General features: G+C 32.8%; 3 protein-coding genes across 3 annotated transcripts; 1 reads left to right on the top strand and 2 right to left on the bottom strand.

Annotated features, from left to right (window-relative positions):
* The first annotated feature begins 230 nt into the window (after window positions 1-230).
* LOC115440700 (serine/threonine-protein kinase PAK 3) lies at window positions 231-10613 on the top strand. The gene is made up of 2 exons (XM_030165121.2): window positions 231-1118; window positions 6366-10613. Exons 1-2 carry the CDS (start codon window positions 416-418, stop codon window positions 7157-7159), a joined length of 1497 nt encoding a protein of 498 aa, XP_030020981.1. The 5' UTR covers window positions 231-415; the 3' UTR covers window positions 7160-10613.
* A 1861-nt stretch (window positions 10614-12474) lies between these two features.
* LOC115441099 (methionine synthase reductase) lies at window positions 12475-15432 on the bottom strand. Its single transcript, XM_030165709.2, has 5 exons — window positions 15197-15432; window positions 14966-15112; window positions 14527-14763; window positions 13700-14401; window positions 12475-12741 (listed from the first exon to the last, which is right to left on the bottom strand). Exons 1-5 carry the CDS (start codon window positions 15308-15310, stop codon window positions 12526-12528), a joined length of 1416 nt encoding a protein of 471 aa, XP_030021569.2. The 5' UTR covers window positions 15311-15432; the 3' UTR covers window positions 12475-12525.
* A 5550-nt stretch (window positions 15433-20982) lies between these two features.
* Window positions 20983-24450, bottom strand: LOC115441402. The gene is made up of 10 exons (XM_030166185.2): window positions 24342-24450; window positions 24228-24267; window positions 24119-24150; window positions 23531-23551; window positions 23092-23250; window positions 22741-22921; window positions 22167-22417; window positions 21664-21822; window positions 21230-21347; window positions 20983-21140 (listed from the first exon to the last, which is right to left on the bottom strand). The coding sequence occupies exons 1-10, from the start codon at window positions 24378-24380 to the stop codon at window positions 21118-21120; spliced, it is 1023 nt and encodes a 340-aa protein (XP_030022045.2). The 5' UTR covers window positions 24381-24450; the 3' UTR covers window positions 20983-21117.
* Between the last annotated feature and the right edge of the window lie 64 nt (window positions 24451-24514).

Below are 24514 nucleotides of genomic sequence, written 5' to 3'. Positions count from 1 at the left end.
TACAAAGTTCAAAACGTTTATCTTACGTTTCTCAAATGTTTTTAATTCGCTTATATTACATTTTAATCCACAATAATCTTTTTAATGAATTCAAAAAATTGTCGCATATATATTTTCTTTTTTAATCTTCCATATACATATTTTTTTTAATTTAAGTACTATTAAGTAACTATGATATTATTGTTATCTTACGTGAAACGAAACGGAAATTATTTTTTTCATAATTTTTATTAGTTTGACAGATGATAAGTGGCTGCCGTCCGAGGTGCGATCCGTCCGTGAATAGCCACTCCTATCTTGAGGAATATTATTTTGACTGAACAGTGTGGAACAAGGAATGTAGTATAGTGTTACACAAACGTGTTCGTAACAGTGAAATGGCTTAGTTGTTTGAGTGAATACAAAATCAATTAAGATGAGTGGGCGATCGGGCCGTGGTGTGTTTGGGAAACTCTTCTCAAAGAAGCACAATAGAGACAGAGAGGAAAGGGCTACGGATATAGGCATGCCGACGAACGTAAAACAGCATTTACACGTGAGTAAGAATTCTGAAACTGGCATGCTGGAGGGCTTACCGCCTACTTGGTTGCGATTACTGAACACGCAAATTACACCCGCCGAGCAAAATGAATACCCTGACGCGGCCATCCAGGCCGTCAAGTTCCACATGTACACGATCAAAAAGGAGAAAGCGCAAGACGAGCCTTTCAAGCCTTTCGTGACCCAAGAGGTAATTACGGAGGAGGACAAAGAGATAGAAAAACTCTTGGATCATAAAAATGCTCACCAAAGCCAGGACTCTGATCTGTCGATCGGTCAGAGTAGTGAAGAGGAGATTACCGGTAATGATGTGCCATCAGAGAGACAGACCATGCCTGCCACTCCGATCAAGAACAGCATCAAGAAGAAGGAAGCCATGATGGACATGACGGCTGTGATGCAAGACCTAACGCTTATAGGTGAAGATAATGATGAAAGTCCCATGTTGAGGAAGAAGGAGATGTCATACTCGACCCTGAGTGATGAGGAGATTTATGAGGAGCTGAAGAAGATTTGCAACCCGGACGATCCTTATGTTCGGTTTGAGAGGATCAAGAAACTTGGTGCAGGTGCTTCAGGTATACAAGTTTTCATTACTACTTGAAATTAAACAAAATTTAATACAAACAATGGTATCCCATGATTATTTGAATATAACAGAAGTGTTAGTTCCAAATATGTTAGAATACGAAGCAATTTTACAACCAAGAATTTTTATAAGCACTAACAATTGTGAACTTAAGGAAATGCTAAGGTTACCCCACTGCCTTGATAATGACATTATCAATTTCAATTTGACCACATTATATTACAGAATTTGTTTAGTGTTATAAATAAGTCATGGCATATAAACATCCTTGTATTAATATAGTATGCATTTAATTGTTCAAAAAGTTGAAAACCTTAACGTATTATACTATTGTCAAAATATAAATCGGACATATTTGATAAATGAATATTTCAACGGTCCCCAAGAACAAAATCTCATCTGCAAAATGCTCTAGTTGCAGTATAAAGGTTTTAAGTTAAGTGAAAATATAAATATCAGTTACTCATTTCAAAACTATTGATTGATATTAAAAATTAATTTCTATTTCAAGGTGAGTAATTGATTTAAATTTTCACATAAATTAAAACCTTCATACTGCAACTAGAACATTTTGCAGAAGAGATTTTGTTCATGGCACTCATCGATTTATACTAAAGCCAAAAAATACATAGTCAAATTTACCAAACAATGAAAACTGGTATACAACTTAATGCATAAACAAAGCAGTGAATTTTTACATCTGTCAACCTTCTTAGAGTTATACGTGTGCACACAACTCTGTGATCATTTAATCCAATTTAACTCCATTGTTATTTTGAAATTAACAAAGCATTGTCTTGCTTGTCAAGGATCTGTTACATTTAGGATGATCTTTATAAATTATGTTTTCTGTGGCAATACAGATTTCATTATTATTATTATAATGAGTTGAACACTCAAACTCTAATAAAATATGTTATATGCTATACATAGGGCAATATATCAAATTATTATTATATTTGCTTTTGCTTGTAGCTTCCTCCACGCAGGGTGAAGGGAGTTTTCTGGGATAAAAATCCCTTTATATATTTTCCCGGGGTAGAAAGCTTATAACTTTCCCAGGGTCTTTAACTATTTCCATGACAAATATCATAAAAATCTGTTCAGGAGATTTGAGAAATAAACAACATATAGACAGATAGAAAAGGGGACTTTGTTTAATAATATTATTACTATATATACAGTGTCATTGATACAGTAGCCTTACTAAACACTAAAATTAAGTAGGAAAATATAACAAAATTTGACATGTATAAATGAAAGGTCATGTCATGTGTATTGGGTGATATTCCCATTTGCTTGGCTATGCCACAGCTATTTCTATGAAAGTTAAAATGAACTGGAATTTGAAATATATAAAAACAACATGTATGCCTCAAAAACCATACTCCTATTTACCTAAATGATTAGTATACAAGGAACACTGAAAACAAAATAATAACTGATGCAATTATTTAATACAAATAAGCTAAAACAAACAAATAATTTAAATGTTATTATATACTTAATAAATATATATATTTACCCATGCTGTAATGTGTTTTTGAAGTATACACAAAACAGTTAATTATAATTTGTAAACAAAACAAATTCAACTATCTCAATATGCCAGATTAGGATAATTTATCGCCAAATTATGCTCAATTTGATCGAGTTTTGTTACAAATAAGATTCACTTTCAGCTTAGGAGAAATGATACATTTATAAAAATGATTATAAGATTTTTAAATTTTGGTCCAGATAATCTGTGGAATATATTAAAATCCAGTCCTAAAAATCTGTCTTATAAGAACCTAGATTATCTCTCATTATTATAGGTTTGTTGTATATGGACTTCTTGTGTGGATGGAACCACAAGAAAAATTTAGTTGTGTATAAACTGAATGCATTGTTAAACTTCACTATACTGTCCCTGATAAGAGCAATTCCTAAAATAAATAATCAACAATGAGCAAGTGCAGTCACACATTTATTTATATTTGTTATTTACCCATAACCGGAATATAAGGAAACAGGAGGAATAATTTCTAAAATAGATAGATATATAGATAGCCCAATCTACTTCATTTAGATATTGTTTTCATACTAATATGTTTTACTACTATTTATGGGCATTGGGCAATACTAAAATGGATCATCCACAGTGGCTTGCTACCAAAAAAAAAACACTCAAGGCTCACATCAGTCATTAGAAAATCTACAAAGTAGTTTAGTTGAATAAATCCGAAGAATCAACACTCTAAGTTGCAATTCTGACAATATTCAGTCAAGAGACTAAGTCACAGCTCCATTTAATTATGTGTTTTCATACAAATATGCAAATAAACAAGTAAATAGTTCGCAAGGAAATACTTATTTCACATACAACAATCGTTAACCAATAATCCACTCTGTTCACACTGCAACCAAGCTAACAATGTAATTTATGCTGACAAATCACTAGAACATATTCTTTGATAAGATAGAATGCGGAGACTATTTTACTCTACACTATCTTTATAACTCCAGATCACTATCAATACTAGTAAAGTAATATTTGTTTTATACCTTTGTATCATATATATTTATCCAAAAATGAATGTTGGTATACATGAAAATTAAGGAATTCCCAGCAATAGAGGCAACCTTAGGGAAGGCGAACCAGGCAAAACCCCAGGCCTCATGCAGTGCTTTTGAGGACCTTTTCATTTACGATCTTCCAAACGACATTGTTAAAACAGGGGGTCTCACGTCTTTTGGGACTGCCACTGTCTAGCAATATTTAATCATTATGGAACAATTATATCAGCCCTGCATAAAATAAAACATTTTCTTTGTGAATTTGTTATTTTATTTAACTAGCTTACGTTGCATTTTTAATTAGTCGATGCCAAAATTGGTAACCAAACTGTTATGTTAACTTATTTTTGGTTTTTAGTGGTTTTTGAAAGTGGTTAATTTTTTTTAAAAAGTTTTTTTAAATCCACTGAAAAATTTTATGCACCAAAAAATCTATGATTTAAATTACTTAAAAATTCTATCCAGATAGGTTTTACTTCTTTTAATATTGCAGCCCTGTTATCACAATTCATATAACAAATTATTTTCTTACAAACTTGTCATGTCTTAGGTACCTTGCACATTTATGTTGTTAGATCTGAATCTATATTTAGAGTAACAAGTTCTTGCAGCAATATATTGCCCAAGAATTTCTAGATCCGTTTACAATAGAGGCAATATATCATTAGTTCCATACAAACACGACTGGCTGCAAATCCAAGCATAAAAGTCAGCTTACTACGATTTCCACGGTAAAAATTGCTCGTAAACGTCTTCCGGTATTCTTAACAATCAAAACCTAAAGTATAAGTCTCATTGTAAAATGACGAGAAAGTGATCTCCCACAAGGTCCCTAACAATTGATAACAACGATTTATGCAACACGTTACTGTTTAATCATTACGTGGACTTGATAACGTTCGCTCAATATTTGAGTTCTGCAATACATTATGAATAGGCATAATGTTTATCCATATTACCTATCTTACAAAAGGATTAAGGGTGTTTTATAAGCCTTGAAATCGTGCGTTTTCGATACTCGCGTTTGCAGTGCATTCTCAATTAAAAGTACATAGTTTCTGATATCTGCTGTCTTTTATATAAATATCGTACAATTATACATTCACCCCTTTTGTCAATGGGGTAAGCAGAGGCGCAATTAATGCATCCACCTCTCGTAATGACGTGGTAGGAGTAGTCTATCGCAATATCACGTAAATTCCAGACTGAGTTGATACTGAACAGAAAAGCCCAATATCACTAAACGATTACATTATCAATATTGTGTAAAAATATTGTTTGACAGTATTTTGCCATTACGTGACGTAATATTTCGTTAAATGCACATAATTTCGCTTTAATAATAAGTAATCATAAATTTTTAAAAATATCGCAGACTCAAATTATAATTGTTTACGAAAAATACCACCCAAATGTACTGTCGTATAACAAAAGATAAATACAGTCTAATTGAGAACCACCGTCTTTTTTAAAGTCGATTAAAAAGACACTATACGTGGGTGAATACTTAATTCTACTATAAGCCCACAGTTCCGCTTGCATCAGTCTTTTCCTTGTATAAAACTATGGTGGAGCCAATTGTCCGTTCCTAGCCACGCGTGTACCGATGTTCTTGATATATTAATGCGATTTTTCACTCACTCCTTAATCCTACATTATGTGGTATTCGAAATTAAAACCCAACAAATAATACGGTCCAACTACTCTTCGAAACATTCTACAAACTGCTATTTCGAATGAATATCTTCATATTTAAATGTTATAAGGACTTAGGATGAATTCTGTGGACCAATTTTTAAGGCTAAAGAGTTAAAACTGAACAAATAAAGATTATTTTATTTACTAAACGTTGTTACGAAACCTCAAACCTTTAGGTCATAAAAATACTAAAATTCTACATGAATCACGTACAACATGGAAAAGTATAAAATAACAATTACCCGACCTTGTACAATCATATGAACTATTTATAATCTTATCTAATCAAGACTGTCTACTTTCTTGGTATGATTATAATGCCGAAAGTGCTACGGTTGAGCACTGAAGTTGGCAGTGGATAAATTATTATGGTTTTACATTCAATGTTATAATATTTTATTCTAAAATATTGTTTAATCCTTTGTTATTAGAATTGGATTAAGCAAAACAACCATGCTAAATCTTACTAGAATTAATTAATATTGTTAAAACAAACAGTACAAAATTAGTACTTTTTGTGATAAGTAAGAGAAGTCAGTGCCAGAATAGAAATCAGGTCCGAGAAAACGAGTCATACACTACAGTATTAAATAAAATATTGATGTGCTTATTTTAGAATATAACGTGACGTCAATTGAAACGCTCTTACGCATTTTCTGTTATGCTATTTGTATTTGACCAACGCATTAAAACAAAATATTTACAAAAATCTATAACTTTCGAAATATATTGATTGAGAAAACAATTATCGTTCCACATATCAAAGAGTGATTTATGGTGACGAAACTCGGATTGAAATAATATTAGACGTAAAAGTAATAGCGGCCTCCACAATTAGTGTTATTTCAATTAATTTATTTGCAAACAAACGCTGTGCACCCAAATTCAATAAACGCTCCCAATGTAGGTTCATTGTCCATACATTTTACTCCTATTTGGCTATATTTAAATGTTTTATTAAGACTTTTTTTCTCTACAGGTGTCGTGTTCATCGCCATAGATAGTAAGGACAATTCACGGGTGGCCATAAAAGATATAGACTTGACCAAACAATCCAAAAAGGAATTAATACTCAACGAAATAAATGTGCTCAAAGGGTTCCACCACAAGAACCTCGTCAATTTCCTCGACGCGTTCCTCAGTTACGACCATCTTTGGGTCGCTATGGAGCTGCTCGATGGTGGCTCTCTCACAGACGTGGTCACTGAAGTGGTGATGAAGGAAGGCCAGATAGCTGCCGTGTGCCATGAGACTCTTCAAGCAATAGCCTTCCTTCATTCAAAGGGCACAATTCATAGAGATATAAAATCTGACAACGTCCTGCTTGGAATGGACGGTACTGTTAAAGTAACGGACTTTGGTTTCTGTGCCAATATTGTAGGCGATGAGAAACGCCAAACCATGGTCGGCACTCCATATTGGATGGCTCCAGAAGTGGTTACAAGGAAGCAGTATGGAAAAAAAGTAGACGTGTGGTCACTCGGCATAATGGCTATTGAAATGATCGAAGGAGAGCCGCCGTACATGAAAGAGACGCCTCTGAGAGCTCTGTATTTGATTGCGGCCATGGGGCGGCCGAAAATACCTCGGTGGGAAAAGTTATCGCCCCAATTCCAAGATTTCTTGGACAAATGTTTGCAAGTGGATGTTGATTTAAGAGCGTCGGCGGAAGAACTACTCAAGCATCCGTTTTTGGATTGCGCGATGGAACTAAGAACCTTAACGCCGCTCATTAAAGCCGCCCAGAAAATCCTGCACAAGAGTTACGACTGAGACTGGTAATGACTTTCATTCCCGTTTATTTTTTAAACAATATTACACTTTTGTAGCCATTTACAACTTTTGTATTTGTACAATTTTTTCCTTTTTTGATATAAGAGTGCCAATATAAGGATAGACCATCGAATGATAACGTTTTTGTGGAAGATGATTGTGTAATTATTACTTTGTATAGTAACTACAGGGCATTGGACGCGGATGGATTGCATGGAATTGATTTAGGTATCGCATTAATGGCGCTCACTGTGTGTTAGTTGTAGGTGACATTCATTATATTAGCATAAACTCGGAAGATATTTATTTGACAGCAAAAGCACGTTATCATTGGCTTGTAGATACGATATCAGCTTCTGATACACATCACATTGAAATACAATAATTTCGTCATCGTACTACCAATGTCGTTTGAGATTAGAAGAGTCCACTCTATGCATAGGTACAACATAATGCCATATATATATTAAATTAATACATTTACGAATTGGTTTGGATGCTTAATTAGTATTAAGAATATTCTGTCCAATTATTATATGGATAAGAACTGGTGCATACGTCAGTTGAGTATTTTTATATAATTAGATATATTCGCAAAACGAAGAGAAGGAAAATGATTTGCCTCAGTATGGATGTGATATGAATGACAAAATCAGATGTATTTTATAGGAATATTACATACGTAGGTCAACTGTTAATCACAGTATTAAAAATAGACATAACCCTTAATAATATGTCCAATACAAACACATACGTGACATCCGAAACGTATAAAGTTTTTTATTGTCTCCACCCTAAGAGTGTTAGACTTTGTATTGTAACAAATATTACTTTTTTATATCTTAAAAACAATAGCCGAAGACGTTGACGTATTATTACGTCATAATATACCGCAATCCAAGCTATGGTTCAGGCGGGTAGACGCGACGTCTGAAAGCCACGCCTTAACAAAACGCCACTTTAGGTAATTGGAAAAGGCAATTCTAATCGATAGACTAGAAAACTAACTAGATAATGGGGTGCAATGAACGCGTATTTCTTCTCTTCGCTGGTAGGAAATATTTCGCATTTTTGGCCAAGTATTTTTGTTAGGTATCTAAGGCATCCGCTGTCTGATAGTTTAATGTATTGTAGAATAAACTATCGTGACTGAGCGAAACAATAACTATTTACCAAAAAATTGTATATACATAATATGTTTTTAGCTAGTCGTACTAATTTGCACATTTGATTTTATAGTTTTTTACGTTTTTAAAACCAACTTTACAATCGATGCAGTCCATTTTACATTCCTTTCCATAAATGTTCTTGATCAACAATTTCTTTAATATCTAACTCTCGTGTAGTCACTTTTGACAAATGTTTCTAAAAGACTGTTATTGTAACGTATTAACAAATCAAACTGACTGCTATGTTTGTAGTTCAAAATGGCGGAGATAGTTCAAAATAAATTCGTCATTTAAAATGTAAGCAATGAAATATAAGTTTATAATACTATTTTAATACAGTTTTCAAGTATTTTATCAATGTTTTATGCAGTAGAGCGTACAAAATATTATTACTAAATACAATAAGTGTTTTATTCGGTATATTATACTTACTATAAACTAAGTACTGACACAAGTTTTGCTATATAAACACCAATGGAAAAATAATATTTTTGTACGTCAAAATGACATTCTAGCATCTAATTATTTCTCTGTATGCTATTTATTTATCTAACCTACACTCCTAAAAGTAAAAAAGAAGTATTCAAATACGAAAACAACGTGTACCTAATAGTTTTGTCGTAAATAATTTCATAATATCGGTCGACTGCTAAATGAGGAAATAATTGATTTATATATAAAACTTATTGTTACAATTTTAGTCTTTGTATTCGTTTGGAACATGTCAACTGAGTTTATTGTACGTAACGCATACGTGATGACCACACCTACGTGTTTTGATGGCACTTGTGACGTTATTTTATTATGCTATCAATTTTTCAAGTGACGAATAATTTACAAACTCGCTTAAAACTAGGGAAACAATATAAAAAAAACAACATTTTGCACGTGGTTGTAATTGAAATTCTCGCTATTTCTAAATTGGGTTAATATTTGTAAGAACAAAGATTCAAGTTGGTCACGCGTCAGCTTGGTGTATTTCCAGTTATTAAGTAATTATTTTTTGATTGTGGTATTGTTTTTAAGTTTTAAAAATTTTTAGTCTACAATGAAATCACACTGTTTTGACTATCTCAACACTTGGGGATCAAAAACTATATTACGGTACATTGTAAGGTAGGATGATTTAATTTGCTTAATTATAGTATTTTTAGATGGTAGTCTGTAGCCGGTATCAACATTATCATAATCTGCAATAGCCAACCTAATTTCAAAACAAGCTTTAAACAGAGTAAACCTAATCTGGTGATTATTTTCATGATTCAACTAGTCATTAAATAAAAAAGTCAAGTCAAAACATAGAACCATTGTTCACCAAAAATGTAAATCAAAATAAAATATTTTTTTATTTCTTGAAAAAATGTTTTCTCGAGTGAACTTAGGTACGATATTTATCATGCATTTGTAGAACATACCCTTCCTATTTATAAAAGTATTTTTTAATTACATCGCTTGAATATTAATGTGTGGACTAAGACCAATAGAAGAAATAAGAATAAAAAAAAGTCTACAATACTCATGGAAACAAATGTTGCAGTAAACAATACCTCCCCCGCACTATACCGCGTAAAATCCATGAATATAAAAAATCAAATCAAAATGAGTTTTAAATATCAAGAGACGACGCAATAAAATAAAATACTTATTGCTACATTATTATAAAATGCTTTGAATGTTTAATTATTTCGCTATTAGAACTTTGATTAAAATTAAATTATCCAAGGAAAGAAGTGAATCAGCCATTTTTAATTTTAATACAGAATGTTAATCAATGCAGTATTTTTAGTAATGACGTATATTTAAGTATTTTTATTATATTTTTAAGTTTTTAAGCATTTTTATTTCGTCGGCGTCATTACGTCACCTATTTGATTAACTAACATTTAGTCGTAAAGTTCAGTCTATAGTTTTGTATTATTGATGAAACGTTTACATTTTCTCCTTTGCATATTATTTATACATAACTTTGGACGTGCTAATGAAGCAAACTGATGAGTTTAATGTATTGACTAAGCTCCTTCTTTTCTTGTATACTTAGTGTTATAAGCAAACCGTTCACGTATGTTACAAATTCATCCACCACGTGTGCCTGGTATATACACTGTAATTTTGTATTTTTTTTAAGATAGCAGTAGTTGTCTAGGTGTAGTCAAGGTTTTTTAGATGTGCAACGAAAATGTAAATGTACGAAGCTAGGCTCGCTTTAGCATAAGTTTATATACACCAATGATAGGTTTTCGAGCGTTGTATTCCAATTTGCCTATTAAATTATTTTTGTAAAGAAATGTTGTATTTTTTTAATCCTTTTTAATATAAGAACCTATAATGTGTAGTCTATATATTAATATGTGTAGAGGAAACGTTGTAAGTTGTAACCCTCTTTAAGCACATTGCGTGCACGGTGGAGTGACATTTGGCATGAAAGAACTTATGTACAAAAATGCAGAGAAATACAATTGATGTATGTGTTAGAAATATTATATTAAATTCGAATATCTAATTTCGGCCACCGAGCAACCACCTACTTGTTAATGCTTCAATATTTCTTCTACTTCATTTATAAATATATTCCCCTCATATACATTATTCAAAGCATACAACGCCAATTGCAAAGGAATCATCGATGTCTTACGAACTTTAAAGAACAGGAATGAGGATTTGGAAGGACGCGAATATATCGGCTGTTTTTTTTTTATTTTTGATTTCCGAAAATCGCACCCCATGGAAAATACAGCTATCACTTCATGCTTTGTATAGCCAGTGATTCTGCTTTGATTGAGCTGGTATATTCACCCAAAATGCAGCTTTACGGCATTACTCTCATTTACCAGTACTTTTATCTTATTATGGTAAGTCATGCCTCCGACAATAAAGAAACGCAATAACTAAGATGTTTACAGCTCGAACGTTTTGTTTTGCAACGTATTCAAGTTTGACCAGTCGCCGTTAATGTACCTTACGCAATGACGGATAATATGTTTAACCATATCATTGCGTATCGAATCCGAAGGCTACTAACAAAACAATTTGAAGTGTTAAGAATCGAATGTTTTTTCACATTCTTTTAATTAGTTAGGTCTTAGTTAAATGAAGAACTTATAGCAGTAATATAATACCCGTGTGTAACATTCAGACATATCTTTAGATTTTGTTCCTTAGCATTCCATTGAAAATATGAATGTTTCTTGTGCTAGATATCTTTACCCACAAATCTTTGTTTTTTAATAAATAATTTAATCTAAGTAGTATGAGACCAGTAGCGTAGGGTAGATTTTGTCGTCCGAGGTTAACTAAAATGTTCCTCCCAAGGCCCAGGACAGGATAAGTCATTTAAAAAAAATCACTATAGCCACTTATACATGCAAAGTCGTTTAAAAAAATAAATCACATTACCCCTAGCCACTGGTACATGCAAAAAAAATAAATTTTAAAGGTTTATACGCCTTTTGCCGCCCCCGCCCCAAGTACGTTATGCTAGATGATACACATACACCCAGAGGGATTGGACACAATGGTTGCAACAGTTTTGTAAGTATAACTGAAACATCTAGGTAAGTATTAAACCCAAGCTAAAATTATACCAACGACACCCTGAATGTAAGGAGGTTAAGTATACCCGCACACAAGACGATCTACGTACTTACATCCAGTATTGGATTCGTTAATAGGCCGTGGCCTATGGGCGGCAGATTTCAGAGGACGTTCACTCGATTTAATTAATCATTCGTTTATTTATATGTAATGCCTTCCATAATACAAACAAAAGGAAAATTATTAAATATTTTAGAAACCTACTTAAAGGTTGACGGATGAGGACATGTTGGCCTACGTCATTCAAATCTAAAGCAAAATTAATGTCTATCTCGTGTACCTTGGTTCGGGAATTTAATCCCCAATAAATGATTGGACTTGAAGAAAACAACAATATAGTCCAAAGTCACCATAGCGGTTTTACTACCGCGTGAACGTACCTTCGGCGCGATGGCCGTTATTTAGTAAAATAAAAAGTATATCCATTCCCCTCAGATTCGTTTATTAGATTTTGCATTTTTTTTCAAAAAACACATTGCACTTACCAGTTCAATGAGTATGCGTATGGCATAGTTGCAAATATTGTGTAATTGTAGTGGTAATAAAAGAAAAAAAAATTATATAAATATTTTTATTAACATTGACTACGTTATGTTATGTTTGACGTCAACTCCACGCGTCGACGCAATATCTTTTTTCCTTCACCATGTCACTAATCAATTTGTCCGCTTCTTCTTGGGTTTTATTATTGTATGTTGTTAGGCATTTCACAAAAGTCTCTTTTATTTGCATTGCCATGGTATTCACATCTCCACTTACGAACACAAAAGCTCCATCGTTTAATAACTTAGCTATACTTTCACCTTCTTGTAGTATGGCATCCTGAAACAAGTCACCAATATTAAAAAAAAAATATCGCAAGTTTTAAAAGCAGTCGACCAGGTCTAAAAATAAATTTAAAATAAGAATGGGAGATTTAATCAGCTTTTTCCAATACTAAATACTAACCCAGTAGAATAACGGTCGTTTCAATAAATGATCCCTATCTTAATCTTTGATCCGATCCCGAAAATTAATCTGAATAACTCAAAAGCACGTCAAAAATATTGTTCTGATTGGTCCATCTTAGCGATAGATCGCGATTGGAATCGTTTATCAAACAGCAGTAAGCCCATTCACGTTATAGACAAAATTTGAATTCAGCTCATCTCTATCTAAACATTTGAACTTTATAGACACAGTAACATCAATATTAGTAGGTATTTGGAACATTAATTCAATACTTAATTTCTCGGTTTCTAATATTCACCAGTTTTAACTATTAACTCTGACTCATTGGTAAACTCACATTTGATTCAGTGAGATTTTACGCTTCTAAATCTCACTAAAAGTTTCTGAATCACACACATTTACGTCTGAACGATTTCAAGGAAAATCTACGAAGTTTTTATTTATATACAACATATGCATTCAGTAATTGGTTCATCTTTTGAAGTTTTCTTAGTAAAATGACTAAACTTTAGTATAAAATCAATGACATCTAAAACGGTGGCATGGTGTCATATCCTGACTCCAGAGGTAAACAAAGATGCCGAGTTCGCAGACAGTCAACTAACTACATCTTCATCTTCTTAAGGATAATTCACAACACATTTGAGGCCCCATCAAATATAAGATTCAATAGAATCAATAAGTTGCAAAATATCACATGAATGAACTGTAGTGGAAAAGTTTTATACATTACAATAAAATTGACAGTTTTTCAATTATTTTCATTCACTGCTTATTTTTTTTTCTTCTAGTCCTAATCTTTTAATTTTAAACAAAAAAGAAATCTTACCTGAACATATTTCACTGCATTATCCATCCTTGAAAATGCTGTACAAAATTTATTCAAAACACCTCTTGAGAGAAATCCATTTAATTCTTTCTCATAAATAAAATCCAATGTAGAATCTCTACATCCAAAGAACAGCCACACATCTCCAAATGTTTTATTACGATTGTTCTCTTTAGCAACTTCTAATTCCTCAAGAAAACCTATAAATGAGGCAACACCTGTCCCAGGACCAACCAAAATTAATGGTGCCTCTAAATTCTCAGGTAAAGAGAACCCGCATACATTCTTTCTTAAATAAATAGGGATTTTATTATTAACTATATCACAGTTTATAGTTAGCTGATTAAAATCTTTTTCTAATTCAAACTCATTGCTTATTTTTTTCTCTAGCCAGCCAGTAGTAAGGCCACGTCTTTTGTTTCCTAAGTCTATCACAGAAAAGCAGATTTTTATTTTACTTGAATCTTTCACACCAGTATTCACTATAGAATAAGGCCTGGGCAAAAGCCTGGGTAAATTAGCTATTAACACCTCAATAGGAGGCTTGCATGATTTGAAAATATTAAATATATCTAGAACACATAAATTTCCATTTAAGATATGTGCTTGGTATGCAGTAGACCCTTCTTTGCTGCAGAAGTATTCAAGAACTTTCCTTTCATCTTCATCTTTTGTAAATCTTGACAGCGCTAGAAGAAAAAGCTGGAATTTAAAAATAAATACATGAGTTTAGTATGAGTAAATATTTTTAGTTTTTCTATACAACTGCTTATTGTGGAAAAAAAATAAGACTTTATTAGTTTTCCAATATTTTGCATAATGTTTACCTTTTTCAAAATACTTCTCAGATCAACACAGTGTGTCAGCAAATATTTCAAAGTTGATTTCACTGGTATGTGAGGTGGGATTTTACATCCTTTTATACTACTGTCCACCCTCAGTGTGTATGATGTGTCTGCTAGCGATTCCAAATCTAAATGCCTCAGCACTGCATTAACTTCTTCTTCATTGTTTTGAGGAACCACACCAATTGTATCTCCAGCTTTAAAAGTAAAATTACAGTCCTAAAATAAAAAAAAAAATTGTTAGCTTTTTTAGTTCTCTGAGATACCTATATTTTCAGTATTTTTTATAATGACTTTTGGTACTTTAATTTTACCTATAATATTTTAGCTTGTGCTTCACCCTCACATATATTGATAATTTTTCTCATGTTTTTCAACAACCTCTGCTTTGTGTATTATGATCAGTATATTTTACACTTACCGTAACATCAAAGGTAACTTCATAAACAGCTTTACACCGATCGTCTACAGCTGTCAGTCTTTTCCATTCAGCAATATTGGCATGATACAGTACACTGTTTGCAAAAGGCAAAGGAGGTTCTGCCCCGTTATAAACAGTTTCTGGCTTCTGTAATAGTATCGAAATACAAAAAAAAAATATAATAAGTAATGTATAATTCCATTATTTAAATCGTATAAATGCAAAACTTACATCGTTATTGTGGTAGTCAAGTTGTAATCCATTTTCCTTAATTGCAGGCAACGTTATTGAGGTAGTTCCCGATAGAGTTTCAAGAATATTTTGCATAATAAACGATACAACCATTTTTAATTTGAAAGTAAGCAATTTTATCACAGTGAAACACTAAAATATCTCAACTCTCATCGTTAATCGTCATTTATTTGACGTTTCTTGCACATGTCTCCATGTCTATGAGTATGACATGCCACATGGTATTTTGACTGATTTTTTTTTTTTTGGTTTGATTTACTCCTAAAGGAGAAGGCAAAGGCTCTTAGCCATACAGCCTAGTCTGTTCTTTTATACTCCTTCTTTATTACAATTTAAAGGCCGAAGCCATATCTGTAATATTCTTGAATTATAAGACGAAAGTCATGTTTGCAACATTCCCAATTATAAGGCTGAAGCCATGTCTGAAATATTCTCAATTATAGGGCCGAAGCCATGTCTGAAATAGTCTCAATTATAAGGCCGAGGCCATGTCTGAAATATTCTCAATTATAAGGCCGAAGCCATGTCTGAAATAGTCTCAATTATAAGGCCGAGGCCATGTCTGAAATATTCTCAATTATAAGGCCGAAGCCATGTCTGAAATATTCTCAATTATAAGGCCGAAGCCATATCTGAAATAGTCACAATTATAAGGCCGAAGCCATGTCTGAAATAGTCTCAATTATAAGGCCGAAGCCATGTCTGTATCCTCAAGTATATGATCTGTCTATATCTATTTATCATGTAGAAATCTCCATATTATATGTACAACATGTCAAAATAAGAGTTCACAAAATTCTTCACTTAATTAATTTGTACAAAAATCAAATTTCTCCAATAGTGGACCAAATAAAGTTGCATAAAGAGAGATAACATTGCCGATTCTTCAAAATCGTTTGCAAAGAGCGCGGGATACTCTCGGCATTTCCATAAATACGTAAAAGTTCTTCAATCAACAAAAGTCGTTGAACAGCAAAGTCGCTGCATTCAAAAAATATATGATCCAAAGACTGAATTAGGCCACAATTACAATATGTACAATATGGTGATGGCAAAATGTTCATTCTATGAAGATGCTCATTAAATCGTCCATGACCGATTCGCAGACCTATTAACAAAGTTACCTTTATAGAACCAGGGAGTCATAATATTTGGATTGATAGACCTGTACCACTGCCCCTTTCGTTGAAGACTGTCTTCCCAATGATGCTTCCATAAGTCTTGAATTTCCTTCTTAATTAATACTAAACAGTCTGATATTGGAATTTTTATGTTTCTGTATGGTACCACGTACGAAGTGTTTGTGATAAGCCTGGCCAAATAATCAACTCTTTCATTGCCAATAACGCCAACATGAGATGGTGTCCAGAAAAGGACAAAGTCTATTTTACCTTGCATAGTTAGTTTATAATACTTTTTGCGAATATCGTAAATGATAAAATGAGTACCAGATGAGTACATAGGATTTGTTAAAGCCAGTAACACACTCATACAATCAGTAATTATAATCCATTTTTTCAATTCTAAATTTGATTGTACTTTGTCTTCTATATAATCCAAAGCAGCAACAATAGCATATGCCTCCGCAGTATATATACTCGTGACGTCAGGAAGTCTCAATCCATATCCAATTCTGTTTGGCAAATCGTAGATAGCCATAGAGACTTTATCTTGAGTCTTCGCTCCATCTGTATATACTTGTATGTGTTCTTGCCACTCAGAAATTCTGTTGTATACATCATGCTTATTGCCCAATTCATTATCAATGACAATTTTAATATTATTGAACTTACTTTCGTAATCACCATCATAGCAAGGTAAAGTACCATTGTGATAAATATTATAAACGGTAGTAACATTTAGTATTTTATCTAAGTTATCGGTAAGATAAGTGCCGGAATTTTTTCTAAGTTTAGAGAGTAAAGTATTATTGGAAATAGTTACCATTTTGAAGATGAATTTGTACAACAACATTAGAATGCGAATTCTCATAGGAGGTAAATTGCATTCAATTTGCATAGAGTTAATAGGAGATGTATTCATGGCACCGAGAATTAAACGCAAATTTTTATTTTGTATTTTCTCAATTTTATCGATCAGTCTAATAGAGGAAGCATAACAAAAGAATGCGTATTCAAAATGGCTTCTAACTAACGATTTATAAAGCATTAAAAGAGTCTTTGGATCTGCTCCCCATTTAGAGCCAACTAAGGATCTGAGAATATTTGTAGCTTTCATAGCCCTTACTATTAAGCAATCGACGTACTTTAACCAACTTAAATTTTGATGGAAAAGAACTCCTAAGAATTTCACATTTGTTTCAATAGGAATTTTATTTGTTGTGATATAAAACAGAAAATACAGAAATTTTAAGGCTTTTTTTAGAAAATATTACTATTTTGCTTTTATATGGATTGATTTCTAAGCCCAAAAAATTTAAATAACGGTGAAGATTTTGAAGAACCAGATTTAATTTAGTTTTAGTTTGTACCAAGTCATCACCGCTGCAGTATATGGCTAAATCGTCAGCAAATTGCAGATTTACAACGCTCGATCCCAAAACTATATTTAATCGATGTATATATAATATATACAACAGGGGGCTTAAAATACCTCCCTGACACACACCTTTAAATGAAAGTCTAGGTCCATAAAATTTATTATTATATTTAACAAAAACTTCTCTACCCGAGAGGAAATTGTAAATCCAATGAACCATTTTATCTGGAATACCCAAATTTAATAGAGATGTAGACAACAAACTTATATTGACATTATTAAAAGCACCCACAACATCTAGAAAAATGCATGCCAGATGTTTGTTTTCATTAAAAGCAGAGTTGACGTCAGTATAAAAGTGAGCAAGGCTTTCCCGGGCAGACATCCCGCGACGAAAACCAAATTGATTGTTGGGTAAAAGGCGGTTATGTTCGATATAAAATTCAAGACGAAGTTTTAGAAGCTGTTCGAAAATTTTCCCAACACATGAGGTTAATGCTGTTGGTCGATATGAATCCGGACTATTGGGAGATTTATCGGGCTTGAGTATTGGAACCAAACAATCCATTTTCCACTCTTTCGGAATAAGAGAGGCGCACCATAAAGAATTTAAAATTTTTAGAAAAATTAATTTATTACGTGACGAGAGATTTTTGATCATTTTTATATGAAATATTGTCTAATCCGCACGCTGTATCTCTCCGAGATTTTATGGCTGTATTTAATTCTTCTAAAGTAAATGGATCAACGAGATAGGAGTTATTGATATTTAAACGAGCGGTCCCAGAATGAAAATCATGATGGGGTTAATCCATAAGCTATCTGATGTAGTCGACATGGAAGATGATGAGAAAGTTTTATTAAATTTACGCATAGTTTGCCAAATTTTAGAAACAGGAGTTACTCGAGATAATTTTGAACAAAATTCTTGCCAACTATTATTCCTCTCTCGTTTTATTACAAATTTTTTCGAGCTTGTAATTTTTGAATTCGATAAAATTTTCAAGTGTAGGATTGTATTTGAACCTTATATAAGCATCTTTACTATTTTTGACGGCCAACGCACAACTCTCATTCCACCAAGGAACTGTCTGATGCCGAATGTTCTTAATAGAATTAGTTTGATAGTGCAATAATTTATTACTACTCTGTGGAATTGATTGCTCAACAGCTGTCATAATAATGTTATAGAATTTATTATATAACTCAAGTGGTTCAGATGATAAAAATCAGAATTGTCTAGCATTTTATTAACTAAAACAGAGAAAGTTTCCCAGTTGAACATACGAAGATTATATTTCCGAAAGTATTTCATGTTTGCAGATTCACTAAAGACAGGGGAGAAAACTATTGTTCAACAAAAGTTTAGTCATTGTTGGCAAATGATAGCTGCCTAAAGGATCATCATGAACCCACCATTCAGAATTAAGTGCCAATGAAGGACTAATAAATGAAAGATCCAGTGCATTAGGTCGCCAAGTGTTAGTGTCAACGTAGTAACATGTCCATCATTTAATAACACTAAATCACAATCATCGAGGGAATCGAGAATGTCTCTGCCTCGTGCATCAGTTGAAGAACAACCCCACAAGACATGATGTGCATTAAAATCCCCTGATATAAAGGCCGGTTTCGGAATACTGTTAATTAAGTTGATAAATTTAGATTTCGTAAATGTAGGGTGCAATTAGTAGGACAATAAAAGCTAGCGATTGAAAGCGGCTTATTATTTATTGTTATTTTTATTACAACGTTTTGTAGCGAATCATCACAATAAGTCTCTATATTCTCATAATAAATACTGTTGTGAATTACTATAGCAACACCATTATGATGATTGCCACAGTCATTTCGCACAATAGAATAACCTTTTATATTGCAACGATGATGAGGTTTGAGATATAATGGCTATATGAATTGAATGATCAAAAAGAAATTGGGTAAAAATATGCCGATTACACAAAAGACTTTGTGCATTCCACTGTACTATATTTAACTGATTGTGGGTGAATTTGAAGAAGAAATATTTTTAGCTTTGAATGTTTCATTAACTATGTCAAGCACACTTTTAGAGCAAATGGGTGTATCTTTAGTTTTACTTAAGGTTACAATTTTAACTATTGACTCAACTAAAATGTTTAATGCTTTATTGTCTGAGTTAAGAATGGTGAGAAAGTCAATATCGCGTTTTTTGTTTGAGAGGAGGAAAATTTTTTCATCAAAAATGTCTGCAAAGGATTTGGGCATGTATTTATTTTTATTCTCTTCTATTTACATTTTCTTTATAGGGCATACACCAGAAATGCTGATGTGGTTGCCCTGGCAATGTACACATAAAGCTTCTTGCATTGTTTTGTTACATGTTTTGTAATTGTGGCTTTCACTGCATATGGAGCAACGTTCAGAATTTTTGCAAAATTTAGATAAATGGCCATACCTCAAGCACCGGTAGCATTGTTTGACTGGAGGCACATACTTTGTGATGTCATGTCTCCACCCTGCTAAATCGACATGTTAAAAAATGCATTGGCAAGACCAGGCTTTTCAAAATAAACACCAATTTTAAATTTATTTAAACTTCTCAGATATTTAACCCCTTTGTTAAATCTTTTTAAGCAAGTAGATAATGAAAGCAGATCCCTGGATCCAATGGAACGTTGATTATCTGCAGATTCTACGAATACTACAAACTCTGCAGCTGCAGCATCTTCAGGATATCTCCTTGTATAGTCTGTGACATAATATGGTGCATATTTTACAACCTCTAATTGCTCCTCTTCACGATTCTGAGGATGAAGAATCACCTGAGGTTTCCTCAGGCTTATCTTCAACAGTATCCCTTAAGCTATCTTTTTTTTTTTTTCCGCTTCTTCGTTCGGCCCTTCCCCATTGCAAGAAACGAATTAAATATTTATTGAGCTAATATCTTATCAGTAGTTTTATTTACTTTTACTAAATTATCAGGATTTCGTTATATTTTAATATAAAAATTTTAAAATATATTTTAAGCCCGCCTAATCACTTGAAGGTTCCCGCGCTTTCCGTATTTTGACTGAACAGAGGCGTAGTCAGGAACGACGTTAATATAGGACGATTTTTTTAAATAGATGGCGCCGGTGTCAGGTCGCGGTATAGACCGCTACTGCTATTGTGAAACTTTTGTAGCGTGAAAGGCTTTTCAAGCGGGCGAAGCCGTAAGCAATAGCTAGTTTTTGATAAAAACGTAATTTTTGGAACTATCATTACTTCCAATAAATACAAACAGAAAAATATCACCGATATTTTATTGAATTTATTCTTGCTAGGTTTCTAAAACCCTGTTTCATTTGGGAAACTAAAATATATCGTCAATTTTAATCACTTTATAAATTAAAACAAAATATTATATACTTATTATTCTATTATTTTTCATCGTCCGAGAATACTGAAAAAAATATAAGTTTATTAAAATTATATTACTCAATACGTGGTATTTTTTTCATTAAATAATTTAATATTATGTAATAAACTTACATTCAATAGCGTCTCCAGTGTCTTCTGTCATTCCTTCGATACATTCGATACACACAGTAGTCTCGCAAGGGTTTTCAGTTGTAGTCGGGAAGGATGGTGTCATTTCCGCTGGTGGGGGCTGTGTAAAAAAATCAGGGCCTCATTTATTAAGAGTTTTAACGATTGCTTTTTTATAGGTATTATAATTTGAAAACCAGTGGTTTTGCGGTGATCCGCCAGTCTGTTAGCCAGTCAGTTTTTTCTTATACATTTATGTATACATAGTGGTATAATCCAAATCTCTTTATTATAAAATGGCTTCTTAATAACATTTTGTACACAATTCCGTAATCAACATTTACTACAGACCTTTAGAAATCTAATCGTTATTACCGTATTACTGTTACATGTTTATTTTGTTATCCGTTTACGTAAATCGTTATTTTTATTTTTACCTCAAGTCTGTATAAATATGACAAGCGACATGGATCCCACGTAGTGCAGAGTGTTGCATTGTGCATCATATCTTTCCTCGGTTCGTCGCCGAAGTAATCAAATGTGATAACTATGTTGTAATCGATCGCACATTGATCCAAAAATTCACCAACTGATACCTAAATGTATCAAAAACATAGTCAAACAATAGCAAATCAAACTAAAATGTTAATATAAATGTAGTCTAGTGAGATATAGGCTGATATAATAACACAGTTAAGAATGAAATAATAATGTGTAATTTAATATACTTAATTAAATTTATTTTATAAAATCTTATTTGAGAAAACGTAGATAGTACGAACAGATCATCATCGTCACAAAATAAAAGTGGCGTCATTGATGAAAACTTCATTGACGATATTGAACGCGGGTACTTTTCGGAAAGGAATATTTTACCAAATGCAGTAGTTGATAAAGTAGGAAGAATTTTTTTAAAAATAAATTTGGTTTAATATGTTACCTTGGTCTTATTACCACAGTCTAATGTACCATTTTGGAAGTAGTTATTTTCTCTCTCGCCATTGCCAAGGCAGAACATCCAGCCTTCGTGGAAGGAATACTCTATGGGTGCTACTTCAGCTTCTATACACGGGTCCACAGGCACCGGTATAGACTGCTTACCGAAGGTACATTTGCGTTCATGCATGTTCGCCTGAACTCTGTACGCGTCTAAGTCCGGCTCAGAGCCCGGTGGACATTTGTAATAGTTACCTATACAATAAAATTCTTTTATTTTATTTGTCCAACGTGCTAGGCAAACAATTTATAGCAAGACAAACTAAATGTAACAAATAGTATTCTACTTTTTATTTAATTGGTTTATTTGGATTTGTCAGTAACGAGATTATAATATGAACAGACTAGATATTTATTTGTATGAAGTTTTTCCCTCCCTAAATGTGGTATATGTATTTTAAACACATTTAGCCACGTTATACTTATCTTAACTTCTAGAATAGTCATTAACATAAGCAGAGTCAGACTTAGAAAATACTTTAGTGGGTTCCTACTCCCTACATCCGTTAATGACATACCATTCTGTATGATATAGATGGTCTTCCTGTGCGCACTGATAACAGTTCTGACGGTGAGTCCGTTGCCGCCGCTCTTGATATTCTCCATCAAGACTTCCTGCGCCGCGCGCTGTTCCCGTGACCATTTCGCGGCTTCCTCCGCTAGAATCTGTCTACTAACTTTACCTGGCGATTGAGTTGACTATAAACAAGAATACTGTTATAATTACTCAAGAAATATTTATTTATGTAAATTGCTATACGGTATGCCATATTAGATCTTTCATTAATTATTATAAATACCAACAAATAAAACGTTATCACGTGAAATTATGGCTTCCTTTGCCATTGCATTACGACGAAAATATTTACCTGTGGTGGATTTTCCAAAATAACATGTGGCCGTCCTAAGGTATGCTGCCAAATCAATTGCGCAGCTACTTTGTGCTTCGAACTATGATGAAGGGGTTGGATTTGTAATATGCCATACCATGCCAGCTCTCTGTAAACGCTGTCAGGTAGGTAGCCGGTCTAAAAAAGATTAGATTGAATTTTAAATGAGACGGTTTTATTTAACTTATTCTCTCGAGTCTTCGTTCCTTCCATACTATAATAATAAAATGTATACAATGCAATTTTTGTTATCCTTCGATTTTGATCTCCTTAGATAATAAAGTGCACAAAATGCCAAAAAATTCATTATCATTTTTCTGCCTTGATTGGGCCGGCTTTTTCAGGGGGTAACAAAATTATAATTTTAAGTACGTTGGTTTTATTAAACATTTTTATAAAACAGTGTGTATTTACTTACAGGCATAAAATCCATGTGCCACTGAAAAAAGTAATTAAACTATAAGTAACACAGTTAAATCTAAAAAAAATAATTAGGTACATACATAAATGTTCTAAAGCAATTTATACCCATTGTATTCGAAATAAACCGGCGATACCCCAGCAAAACAGCAGCACGCTAACCTTATTTTTAGGAGCTATTTATTAAAAAATAATACAAAAAAATAACATCATATTTCTACAATACGTTATCTTAACTTTGGTATGTAGATATTGTTTTATTTCATAATGAAAAAAACCCACTAAAAATGCGATATTTTTAAAATAAATACTCCTGTAAACTTGTTGCTGCTGATGAATGTCATAGGGTAGGGTGGGTTTTTAATGTTCAGGGCGGACCCAATATTTGCCGCTCAAGACACCGGGCGAGAGAAGAAAAAGGTATCTAATTTTAAAATTTAAGATTCACGCGCAACTCCACCAGCCACTGATACATGCGAAGTAAAAAAAAGTTTAATTTTGCCCATTTGCCGCCCTCAAATAAATTCCCCCGTACCGCCCCGATCGCGTTACGCCACTGCTGATGATTAAAACAAAAAATAGTTACCTCTTCTTCAACTTGTTCTGTTGTGTACGCTTCTGTGAAAATAATTGCTTTTTTTATACAATCTATTGTAATAAAGTTCTTTTAAATGTAAGTATAGTAAACAACTTACCTTCTTCATCACTTATGATATCTGAATGCACAAGTAAAACCTATAATATTACAGCAAAGTAAGAAAATATAATTAATTTAAAAAATTCTTATTAATATAAATAAAATTCTATACCTGCGAAAGTATAATAGAAACATAAATTGATTTTATCATTTTTTATTGAACAGAAAGTCTCGCGTCTCTGGTACAAGGCGAGAACTATTGTAATCATTAAATTCTTGCACCAATTAAAAAGTTATCGTTGTAGGATTACTGTTATGGGAGCATATTTAATTGGTAGTAAAAAC

Source organism: Manduca sexta, chromosome 19, assembly GCF_014839805.1.
Source record: "Manduca sexta isolate Smith_Timp_Sample1 chromosome 19, JHU_Msex_v1.0, whole genome shotgun sequence".
Classification (NCBI taxonomy): domain Eukaryota; kingdom Metazoa; phylum Arthropoda; class Insecta; order Lepidoptera; family Sphingidae; genus Manduca; species Manduca sexta.
Note: the sequence above shows the minus strand (reverse complement) of the source record. Positions and strands in the feature narration are given on the sequence as shown.